Raw genomic sequence first — 12,145 nt, 5'->3', positions numbered from 1 at the left:
CCGCATACGTGCCTCCAGTAGGATCCGCATATGGTTCTTCAGGATATGGCGGAAGTAATGCTCAATCGTTCAGTTCCCAACAGGCGGCTGGAGATACTCTCGCCCGTTCTGCGAGAAGTGCTGGCGGAGCAGGAGGAGCGGAGCGTGAGCAGGTGGTGGAGCATGGGGCGCCGGTGGTGGAGCCAACGCCGCTGGCGGAATTGCGGCTGCTGGAGCCGCTGCAGCCGCTGGAGCTGCTGCAATGAGAGAACGAAGATCCTATGAGCAAAACCAACAGTCCTCTTATGGTGGTGGACAAAGTATGGCGCAGAATGGAAACGCATCATATATGAGTGGCGCATCTAGAAGTGCATCAGCACATGGCGGCAGTGGAGCAGGCTATGGGGCGAGTGCAGTAGACGGTTATGGTGCAGGGGGAGGCGGATACGGCAGTGGAGGCTATGGAGGAGGCGGAGGCGGTGCTGGTTATGGCGGAGGATCAGAAGTTCGAGAGACCGCAGAATACAAATCAAGTTTTCAGGCAGGTTCTAAAGGAGGTGCAGGTTACGGAGCTGGAGGTTACGGTTCCGATGCTAATGCCGGAAGCGGGTATGGTGCAGAAAGTAGCGGATTTAGCTCTGAAATGAAAGAGAGTAGTAACTTCAAAGGAGGCTATGGATCACAATTCAAGGAGAGTGGTGGATATAATAGTGGAGGCTATGGTTATGATGGAAGCTCTTCTGGATATGGAGCTGGATCCGGTTTTGCTGGAGGAAATGGAAGTGCTGGCGGCGCGTTGGTCAACCGAGATTTTGCTGGTCAAGGCATCGCGGGACAAAATGGAGGTGGCGGCGGCGGACATCAGACGACATACACATGGTCTGCGACTTGGCAAGAAACGTATGAAGGCGACGATTTTGGGCCATGTCAAACAAGCCTAAATGAATAAACAAAGATGCTAGAAAAGAAACATAGCGCTTACAATTTTTTTGTGATTGCAAAACTTATTTACTTACAATTAGAGTTTTATATTAATGCACTAACATTGTATTTTGTACAATATATTTCTTCGTTGCCATTTTAAAGTAAATAGTGCTCTTTATATCGTAATCTCATATATTATAGAAATGTAGAATCTCTTTTATATTTACTTTGAATGACACTGCCAGATGCCTTATATATTATTTATTAACTGGCATAGCAATATGTATTGAGACTTAAAAATTGACGTTTATATATATATATATATATATATATATATAATTTATTTTAATTATTATGGTTTACAATAAATGCCTTATTTTAAATGTGCCTCTTAAATATAAAAAATGTAACATATTTATATGCTATTGTGGTTTACATACTCCAGTAAATATATGATAGCTACTCAGTTTTATACTTTTACGCAAATGTATTTAATAATGTATTTAATGAATATATTAAAACAAATAATGTTATTTCTTTGTTTCATTTATTTATTTTCTTTGGAAATTAGAATCATTTATTCATTTTTCAGGTAGATTAGTGAATTGGCATAGTTTGCTTTTATTTGTTTATGCTTTTTATTGCGTATTTTGCAAATACACATTTAAGAACTTTGAATTTTTTGAAAAGACCAATAGTAAATGCAAAAAGTTACAATATTATGAAGTTTGTTTAATAATCCAATAGTTACAAAATAAATAGTATTTTAATAATATATTACGAATTAATAATCACACTCGTTTTACTTATTTTATATATTTAATTAAGTTTACACACAATATATATATATATATATATATATATATATATATATATATATATATATATATAAACATTTATGTATTGTCTAGGTAACAAATGAAGAGTCTTCCCATTTTGAACACCATTGATATATATTTGAAAACAGCTGACGCCGAGCATAGCCGACAACTTGCGGGTGTCAACGATTTGACAGATGCGCTTTGTAATACATATACGAAATTGAAACGCAAAATAGCGCATATTTGCTCAAGACGGAACTATAGACAAAATTTCAGTGTGACCGGTCAATTCATAAATTGATATGCGATAAATTATAAAAAAATCAAAGGTGTTAATCGTAGTTATTACTACTTTTATATTAAAGGTTTCGTTTACTAATACTTAAATCAAATAAAATGCTCCCAGCCGTCAGTGATTACTTCGGCGGACCACATAACTTAATTCGTGGTAGTGCTCTGTTTGTTATTGTGTTGTTGTTTTATTGGTATGTGATTTCGTTAATAATTAATTTCAATTGGATTTTGTGATATTTCTGACGAAACATCTATTCGCAGGTACGACATACGACCATATGGTTTATTAAGTATTATCTTTTTATTATATGTGCTTTCCGAACGAGTTCGAAATGAGTCAATAGTTTTTAATTGTCCCGCTATTTCGGAAAAATCACTGCAAGAAATCAAGAAATTTCGTGAAGATCACCCTGGAAAGGTAGGCAACTAGTAAGGCCTAATTACACTTGACTTAATAATAGTAATACCTATCAATTCAGGTTAATAGTATAATTATTTTTTCCTTTTTTTTTAATCAGCTTTTGCTAGTAATTTATTCCAAAGATTCTTAAGTTAAATTGTCTTGATTGATTCTTAATATGTCTTAACTACTAAATCTCTCAAATATATTTTAAACAAATATTGAGCAGTAAATATCAACAGAATCATGATTTAAAAGATTAAGTAAATTGTATAATAAATTAATATTTGAAGCATTATTCTCATATTAAATTTGTTATCCTTTTATTTACAGTTCTGTGCGTTCAGCAGTGCTAGTTTCATTCTGCTTGCAATTTTAGGAAATATTATTTCAGGCCCACTATTTTTTATTCTTATAGCTGTATGCTTCATAGGAAAAAAATACTTACCTGAAAATGTGAAAGAAGGTAATTACATTTATATTAAAGTATAAAATTAATGGCCAATTACTACCTGCAAATCATTAAGCATCTCTATTAACATTATTTATTGATAATATGACTTCTCTACATTTTGGTAATGTTCGAATGACTTGCAATAAGTTATATATGTTATTTGTTTCAGCTTGTAATCAATCAACATGGTCATCAAATATTAAAGAATTTGAAGATTTTATACCAGAATTAAATGAGAAAAATTTAGAATTACTCAATTATGCACAAGATCCAAAATCGAAAAATGATTCTGATGCAGAATCTGATAAAACTGAAGCATTCTTATTAGATAAAACTCCAAACATCTCAGATACTTCCAGTGAAAGCGGTGATGATACAAAATTAATTCCTACTGAAGGCATAGAGTTTCTTAGTGGTCATTTCAACGGTGATAGTATGATGGAAGATGATTATTTTGAAAAGGGATTGAATTTAAGAAAAATGTTACATTTGAAGATGACACAATAAATAAACAAATAAAAATTATAAGTGAACCTCAGAGTAATATTATTTCTGATATTGTGACAAACGTCACAAACATGCCATGGAACATAGTTTCTAATATGATTACAAGTACTTCACAATCTAGTACAAGTAATTTACCCAAAGAAACTGTAATCCGACAAGAATCAGATTCGGATAGTGAATTCGAAATATTAGAAAGTGATGAATTGAATATTACTTAAAAAAATGTTATTTAGATATAATGGTGCAGTGTTGTGTATCAAATGTGATTTAGTCCATTGTAAATATGTTTAAATTTAGATTAAGAATTTTACATATGCTTCGTACAGAGATGAGTGGTATTGTTTAATTTATTTGATCATACATGAGCAGAATATGTACAGAATTAATTTAAGATCAGTTTTATGACTATTACAAACCAAATAAATAAAAACAGTCAAATGGATGTAGAGTACATAAAGCATATGAAACGAAAAGAAAATATTAAATACTATAATGTTGATATTCTATTTTATACTTCTATAATTATAATTTTATATTATTTATTTATGAATATAAATATGAAAAAAAAATAATTTCTTTCAATGCAGATATATCTGCCAGTGAGATCCATAAGGCGGCCTGACCATAGTCAAGGTATGACCGACAACATTTTATTCTATAATTCACCTTTACTGAAGTTTATTTATTTTATATAAAAATAACAACTATCCTTTTGTTCAACATTTTGTTTAATGCATTTATTCCTTCATTTGTGTATTTAATTTAATTTACACTTGTTTCCACACATTCTTGTGTATCAATTTTATCATCAACTGGTTTTGCTCCTTTCCTCATTGGCAAGACTTGGAGAAGAGCATCTGTCCAAGTTTTACCCTCAGTAACACGGAGTAAAATTTCAAATACTACAAAAATTAACATGTTATAGCAGTATGTTGGCACAATACTAAATTCAAGTAAGTCTATTTATATTACCATGATCAATAGTCAAAACTCTTCTAGTCTTCATTAACAATAATTTTTCTAATGGTAATTGAGCATGCCTTAGGTTCTTTTCTTTCGCAAGTTGATAACATAGACCTTTATGTGCATTGTGATCTACTAAGCCACCGATTATATAAACTGTATTGGGATCTAAAGACTCCAGAACATTCTCAGATTCACTTGTTAAATAGCATATATCTGAATGTGGATAGATTTCAGAATATGGCTGTTCTTCTATTCTTAGCTAGAAGAAGCAAAATAGTTACAACAAATTTATATATAAAATACCCTGATCTAACTATGAAATGATTATGTGAATTATACATACATCCCAATTGTTATACCATCATGTTTAGACATAGCTGCATGCATTTTCCCACCCTTTTTCAAGCCAGTAAAACAGAGCTGCATTGGATTCAGTGCTCTGCGATTTAAAGTATATGTTCGCAGTAGCTGTTTTACAACTTTCGCTATATCCTGAAAATTAAAAAATATTATTAAAAATCAGGATCAGAAACATTTTAAGAATTGATCTATGATTTTCTTTAGATCATATTCCAGTCTTTATGATTTACCTTATCTATCATGAGGTGATCAAAGCTCAGATCAATTGCAACAGTTACTCGACAACTGCTATTTGCCATTTTTACATGTTTTAAACTTTTCCTGGAAGGTCCAGTTCTGTAAGGGACACCCTTTTCTCGAGCTTCTTGCTTTTTTAGTCTTTGTTTTTCACGTTCTTGTTTTCGCTTTTCTATTTTCTTTATTTCCCATTTTGCTAACTTCAGTAATTTCTTTTTTCTGCTCTTGGACATAGGTTGTTCGGCATTTTCTTCATTTTTATGGTCGGGAACAGAATTTTCTGATATCAAATTTGATGTGGGTGATTCAACTCGTTCAGAATTTGTTGTACTTTCCTCATTTGAATTTCCATTTGAATCTATTTTAACTTCGGCTTTAGAATCTAATTTAATCTTTTTATCTGTGGGTTCTGTTTCTTCAACTAATTGAGACATTTTACTTAAATTTTAAAAAGAATTTTATTTTTTTATTTAAATTTTAGGTTAGGCATATGTTGAACTGACACAGAATATGACAGCTGCTTTGCTTACAACACGTGGTGAAGTAATTTGACATTTGTGTGTGTGTTTATGTATATATGTGTGTGTGATACACAATTGTTTAAAAATTAGTTTTAGTAATGTCAAGGTGTGAAAGATATTTTATAAATATTTACTTTGTTATAATAAAATTAAAAAATATCATATATTATATTTAAATATTACATATATATGTTTGTAAGTGAGCTAAAATTTGACGATTTCATCGCCATTTTCTCAAAAACCGCTGCACAGATTTCCAAAATTTGAAAGCCATTCGATGAAGCTTGTTCGTTGATTAGTTTTTCGATGATCGGCCGAGCAGTTTTTCACAAATAGCAGGTAAGTGCAAAGTTTTGATGCTTATTGAAGCATATACACTTCTTTTATCTATGCATTGAAGAGTTCAAAATCCATAGGTTTCCAAACATTTTTGTTTCGTGGACCTCTTGGGCTTTGTTACCTATTTTTAGGCTATATTTACCTGATATCTTTTTTTTAATTCTAACTATACCAAATTTTATTATTAAATATTTCAAGAAAAAACAACAAGTTACTCGTAACATTTATTAATTGAGTTTAAAATCAGCATGTTATTTTTTGCTAGTATCCAAAGATATCTATCCACTGATTTTTTCGCAAAGTTTTGCCGTTTTTATTAACTTCCCGTAGGGTAATAGTTGCTGTAATCGTCCAAAAATCGAAATTGAAAATTTTATATTTCTTCACGTTTTGAAGGTTTCTGAGCATTTTGACATACCTCAGAAAAAAATGGATGTGTGTGTATGTATGTATGGATACAATTTTTCGTCCACGTTTTCGGGCGCACGGATCAACCGTTTTGAATGGTTCAAAAACATTCGATTCCTATTGATAGGGAGATGCGCTGATTAGTTTTTGGAAAGGATGAGCCAGCCGTTTCGGAGATACGGAGCAAAAAGTGCATAAAATAGAAATTGAGTTTTTGAGAGAACGGAGCATCCGATTTGAATTATCTAAAAATCGTTCATTTCGTAATGACGGGGAGAAGTGATGATTAGTTTTTAGCAAAGGCAGGTCCAGTTGTTTCGGAGATACCGAGCTAAATGTACAAAAAATGGCCGTTTTTGGAGAATTAAGCATCCGATTTAATGATTGAAAAAACTATTTGAAAACATTTAATATTCCTCGAACATTTCGTTACGGTACGGGAAGTTCCAGCAATTTGTCTTAAGGCGCGATACCATACACCACTAGTTTTTATATAAAGTATCCAAAGATATCTATCTATCCACGGATTTCTTCGCAAAGTAATATAAATATCTATATATCTATATATATACTATTTAAAAACATTTAATATTCCTCGAACATTAATGTAACGAAATTTCGTTACGGTACGGGAAGTTCCAGCAATTTGCCTTAAGGCACGATGCCATACACCACTGGTTTCATATAAAATATCCAAAGATATCTATCTATCCATGGATTTTTTCGCAAAGTAATATAAATATCTATATATCTATATCTATATATAAAGTAATAAAGATATCTATCCACGCTAATCATCCAGAAATACTAGAGTATAAACAGCATAAAAAATATTCTTTTCAATAAGGTCAGCAAATTGGGTCTTTATAAGCTCAACCATATTGCGATCACAAATCGAATGCCGACTTATACATTATGCTACAACTTACACATTTTTATAAAAAAAGAACGATATTTTTATTTACTTTTTAGTTTTGCTTATAAATATTACTTTTGATAGTATAATGTTAGTAAATAGATATTAACGAACGTTAGGGGGCGTCTATTAATCACTTGAGCGAGTTTTTAAGGTTTTTTGGACGCCCCCCTCCCACTTGGTGACACGTGGTGATATTCAAAATTACTCCCCCTCCCTCACCAAACATCACAATAGTATTTTTTTTAAAAAAAGTTTAAACATTTTCAAAAAAAATTCAAAATGTTAGTTTTATCACGTTACTATAGTTAAGAAATAAATACACATATTATATTACTATACCCCTCGCTCCCCCACGTGATATTTTGTAATTTTTTGTCAAACCCCCCACACTCCCTAAATACCTCACGTGATTATAATGGACGCCGCCTTACGTATATAATACGTAATACCACGTGATGTTTTGTGGGCCTTGGGCCCCCATCTTCATTTCATGGACCCAGAGCTTTTTTGCTTGCTTTTTTCTTTTGCCTCCTGAATGTTGCCAGGGATCCATGGGAGTCTAAGTGAATCACTTTGTGAATCACTATGTAAACTATAATTTGAAAATATCATATTCCTGCCCAGTAAACACTACTTGTTGCCGCAATATAACTTTTTATGTTACAAAGTTATATAACAAGTGTTAACTAAATGTAATGTACCCGCAATGTATTTTGAAGTTACAAAGTTATATAACAAATGTTAACTAAGTGTAATGTACGCGCAATGTATTTTGAAATTACAAAGTTATATAACATATGTTAACTAAGTCTAATGTAAGCGCAATGTATATCGGGAGTTACAAAGTTATATACATTTGTTACCTAATGTTATGAATGTGCAATGTTTTGTTAGAAAATATTTTCCACAACTTTATATTTTAATGAAAAATCGATTTATCTAATTTTTAAATTCCGGATATATATATTTTTTATATCAACCGATTAGATTGATTTAACTAGTGGTGTATGGCATCGTGCGTTAAGGCAAATTACTGGAACTTTCCGTACCAAAAATTATTTTTTTTTCAAAAAAAATTTTTTTTTTCAACTTTGAAAAAATTAGATTTTTTAAACAATTTTACATTTTAGAAAAAAATGGAATTATTTGAAAAAAAAAACTTTAGAAGAAAAATGTTTTTTATGAGATGAAATATCGAAGCGCGTAAGCGCCGCGTTGCTGTTAAACAAACAAACGATGTTACGGAACCCATAGAATGGTTCTTGAATTATTAAATTCGGACGCTTCGTTCTCTTAAAAACTGGGTTACCTGGGCACTTTTTGCCCGGTATCTTCGGAACGGCTGCATCAGCACGCCTCCTTATCAATACGAATCGAATGTTGTTCCCGAAACGTCGACAAAATTTTCATTCTCGATTTTTTTGCGACTTCTATAACTTACTACGGGACGTTATAGTAAAAATTTCAAAGTTTTAAATAAAAAAAATTACATTTCTAAGTTTTCCAAAAAATAGAATTTTAACTTCTTCAATTACTTACTTAAAACAAACTATTTTTTTCAAAAAATTTAAAAACTTATAAGGAGAATCCACGCATTGCCCGTCTCGGATTTTGATGAAACTTGGCACAAGGCTAGATTTGATGCCCAAACTGACCGTGGTAAAATATTAGAGGCCTGTGAAAAGCGGTTTAAATATAAAAACTAATTAAAGTTTGCATTTTAGCAGCGCGCGTATTGCATACCTTGCAAGCTATTCGTTATTAACAGCAGATTGGCCGAGTGGTTATCGTCGTGGAATTCTAATTTTTGCTCCGGGGTTCGATTCTCAATTCAGATATAATATTTTTTTATTATTTTTCTTTGATATTTATAATTTCACGTGTAAATAATATTAACATTTATTTGAGTTTTCGATTAATTTTATATTTTTCGTTTAATATTCCATAATAAAGTCCTCCGTAACACCTGTAAATTTTTATTTTGATATTACTTATAAAACTTACGATCATATAAATATTAAGTGATTTCTGAAACATTATAATTTTGTATTAATAACAACAATAATACGGAAGAAAAGATATATATTATAAGTAATATCAAAATGAAAATTTACAGGTGTTACGGAGGACTTTATTATGGAATATTAAGTGAAAAATATAAAATTAATCGAAAACTAAATAATGCTAATATTATTTACACGTGAAATTATAAATATCAAACAAAAATAACAAAAAAGTATATTAAAATTTTGAATTTGATTAAACGTTTTAAACGTTTAACGGTTGTCTTCCTTTTTCGGCAGAGGGACTAAGACTCAGGAGTCAGGTTTCCCAGAGTGCATTGCGCCCTGTAGCCTGTACGCTGTACGCCATTTTGATTTTATACTCTGTCATATGTGGGGATGTTTTGTTGGGTTGTTTTGTCTTGTTTTATTTTAAATATTTTGTAATATTGAGTGCTAAGTGTATAAATAAAAATGCAAAAATATATAGCATACATATGGCGTAAACTTTACATATTTGCTTATGTGAAATTTGTTCAGCTACATTGAATCGAAAGAGTATAAGAAATACCCTCAAAATGAATTCTATGAAGTGCTGTTTGATATATAATATTATGAAGGGTAAGTAAAATTTATTTGTTGGTTACTGTGCTAAAAGCCTAATTATTTTTATAAGGCCCGCGTTTGGAGATGTCTCAAAAAAAATTAGAGCTTATTATTTGGATATGAAAATTTAGTTTTCGACAATGCTACAAGATACTAAAGGTAAATAACTGTTTAAATTTTTAATGGCTTTTGAGGTTTATATTTTATTATTGTAATAATTTCTTTTTAGGATTGGATTCTACGTCTCGGTTTAAATCCTCAATTGCCTCGAATAACATATGTGATTAATATGAAAGAATATCAAGAGGGTTTTAACAGCAAAACAAGGAATAAATGAAAGGTATATGGCATAGTTTTTGTTAACTAATTACTATTATAAATTCTGTTTAACCTTTCTCATTGTTTTTAAGGTGGAATAGTATATATGGGCTACGATGGAATTAAGACAAATTGTGAATATTGAAAATGAAGATGTTGGAAGTATCTCGATAAGAAAAAATCAAAGCTTAATAATGCTCAACTATAATTCTAATAGTTGTATTGTTTCTTTGCAAAAAAATATAATTCTATTTGAAAATTGTCATCCTAATTTGGAATTATGTAATAAAGTTTCTGTATATTGGTGTGTCGAGATAGCTAGGTTAATAGTTAGACCAAAACTAGATATTTTATTTCCATCCTTTATTATTAATTAATATCATTTAAAAATAGTTTTATATTCAATTTGTGTTTCATTTGAAAATATGAAATTAATAATTGTAATGAATATAAATTTATATTTTTGTTATTGTTTTCGAAAAATATTTGTTACTGTTTATTATAACATATTTAATATTGTTATTTTTAACATTTAAAATATTCTAGTTTATTATGTTATTTTTTTGTTTAATAGGTTACTATTTTGTTTTTCATTGTGTAAATAACAAAAAATAAATGTAATTGATATAAATTTTATGTATCGTCTAAAATATTGTTGCTGTATTGTTATTATATTGTTTTTTATTACGTCTTGTTATGAAGTTATTATTGCTTTATAAAATTTGTTGCTGTTCTATATAGTATAAAATATTTGTTGCTATTTTCTTTATTATAATGTTGTTATTCTTTTTATGAAATATTTGTTACTGTTCTCTTTAGTATAAAATATTTGTTGCTATTTGTTTATTATAAAATACTTGTTACTGTTCTGTTTAGTATAAAATATTTGTTGCTATTTGTTTGTTATAAAATACTTATTACTGTATTGTTTAGTTCAAAATATTTGTTGCTATTTGTTATAAAATACATATTACCGTATTGTTTAGTTCAAAATATTTGTTGCTTTTTGTTTGTTATAAAATATTTGTTACTGTTCTGTTTAGTATAAAATATGTGTTGCTAATTGTTTGTTATAAAATATTTGTTACTGTTTTGTTCAGTTCAAAATATTTGTTGCTATTTGTTTGTTATAAAATACTAATAAGTATTTGTTTGTTTGTTTGTTATATATTTGTTAAAAATACTTATAAGTATTTGTTAATACTATAACAAACAAATAGGAACAAATATTGGTGCTAGTAGTTTAGTACAACATATTTGTTGCTATTTGTTATAAAATACTTGATACTGTTTTATATAGTTCAAAATATTGTTGCTATTTGTTTCTTATAAAATACTTATAAGTATTTCATAACAAACAAATAGCAACAAATATTTTGAACTGAACACAACAGTAACAAATATTTTGTACTAAACAAAACAGTAACAAATATTTTATAATAGCAATTATTACTGTTTTCTACAGTTCAAAATATTTGTTGCTATTTATTTGTTATAAAATATTTGTTACTGTTTTGTTTAGTACAAAATAGTTTATAATAAACAATAGCAACAAATATTTGCTGTTATTTATTTGTTATAAATACTTATTACTGTTTCGTTTAGTTCAAAATATTTGTTGCTATTTGTTTGTTATAAAATATTTGTTACTGTTTTGTTTAGTACAAATTATTTGTTGCTATTTGTTATAAAATATTTGTTGCTATTTTGTTTACTATGAAATATTTGTTACTGTTCTATTAGTATAAAATATTTGTTGCTACTTTGTTTATTGTAAAATTTAATTTAAATAATAAATACAATGAAATATGAGTAAATCTTTTTTTTTAGAGAAAAATTAATTATTTACGCATAAATTATAAGCATTTCAAAAAGTGCTGATTCATATCGCATAGGTACATTACAGTATGTTACCGCAACCTAACAATGTTATATAACAAGTTAACTAACAAGGTAGGAAATAGTTATCTCCAGGTAATAAAATTCCTTAGGGACGGTGAGGTTGACGTTATATAACTAGGTAACATTTTTATATAACCGCAACCTAACGGCAATATAAAATTGTTTACAGGGTGCTTTATTTGAAAAA

General features: G+C 29.6%; 3 protein-coding genes and 1 long non-coding RNA gene across 4 annotated transcripts; 3 read left to right on the top strand and 1 right to left on the bottom strand.

Moving 5' to 3' along the window:
- The first annotated feature begins 241 nt into the window (after positions 1-241).
- Positions 242-928, top strand: LOC113384055 (glycine-rich cell wall structural protein 2-like). The gene has a single exon (XM_026622081.1). The coding sequence runs from the start codon at positions 242-244 to the stop codon at positions 926-928; it is 687 nt and encodes a 228-aa protein (XP_026477866.1).
- Positions 929-1,954: 1,026 nt separating this feature from the next.
- LOC113384039 lies at positions 1,955-3,379 on the top strand. The gene is made up of 4 exons (XM_026622080.1): positions 1,955-2,209; positions 2,280-2,436; positions 2,752-2,884; positions 3,042-3,379. Exons 1-4 carry the CDS (start codon positions 2,121-2,123, stop codon positions 3,377-3,379), a joined length of 717 nt encoding a protein of 238 aa, XP_026477865.1. The 5' UTR covers positions 1,955-2,120.
- A 722-nt stretch (positions 3,380-4,101) lies between these two features.
- LOC113363273 (tRNA methyltransferase 10 homolog A-like) lies at positions 4,102-5,483 on the bottom strand. Its single transcript, XM_026605762.1, is given in 5 exon segments — positions 4,102-4,281; positions 4,352-4,604; positions 4,689-4,702; positions 4,705-4,837; positions 4,936-5,483. Coding segments are annotated over 5 exon segments (981 nt in total). The 5' UTR covers positions 5,377-5,483; the 3' UTR covers positions 4,102-4,141.
- A 4,364-nt stretch (positions 5,484-9,847) lies between these two features.
- LOC113363274 lies at positions 9,848-10,285 on the top strand. The gene is made up of 3 exons (XR_003365880.1): positions 9,848-9,897; positions 9,968-10,078; positions 10,149-10,285. It is a non-coding gene; the product is annotated as an uncharacterized LOC113363274 (long non-coding RNA).
- The last annotated feature ends 1,860 nt before the right edge of the window (positions 10,286-12,145 follow it).

Source organism: Ctenocephalides felis, unplaced genomic scaffold (assembly GCF_003426905.1).
Source record: "Ctenocephalides felis isolate EL2017-DRISC unplaced genomic scaffold, ASM342690v1 CF-g0.4_SCAFFOLD_00845, whole genome shotgun sequence".
NCBI lineage: Eukaryota > Metazoa > Arthropoda > Insecta > Siphonaptera > Pulicidae > Ctenocephalides > Ctenocephalides felis.
The sequence above is the reverse complement of the archived record's forward strand: the minus strand, read 5'-3'. Positions and strand labels throughout refer to the sequence as shown.

Bases quoted from the DNA above. Each gene is read 5' to 3' on its own strand.
- LOC113384055 (XM_026622081.1), top strand. From the start codon at position 242: ATGAGAGAACGAAGATCCTATGAGCAAAACCAACAGTCCTCTTATGGT.
- LOC113384039 (XM_026622080.1), top strand. From the start codon at position 2,121: ATGCTCCCAGCCGTCAGTGATTACTTCGGCGGACCACATAACTTAATT. The intron at 2,210-2,279 runs GTATGTGATTTC...ATCTATTCGCAG, and splicing joins ATTGTGTTGTTGTTTTATTG to GTACGACATACGACCATATG. The intron at 2,437-2,751 runs GTAGGCAACTAG...TTTTATTTACAG, and splicing joins GTGAAGATCACCCTGGAAAG to TTCTGTGCGTTCAGCAGTGC.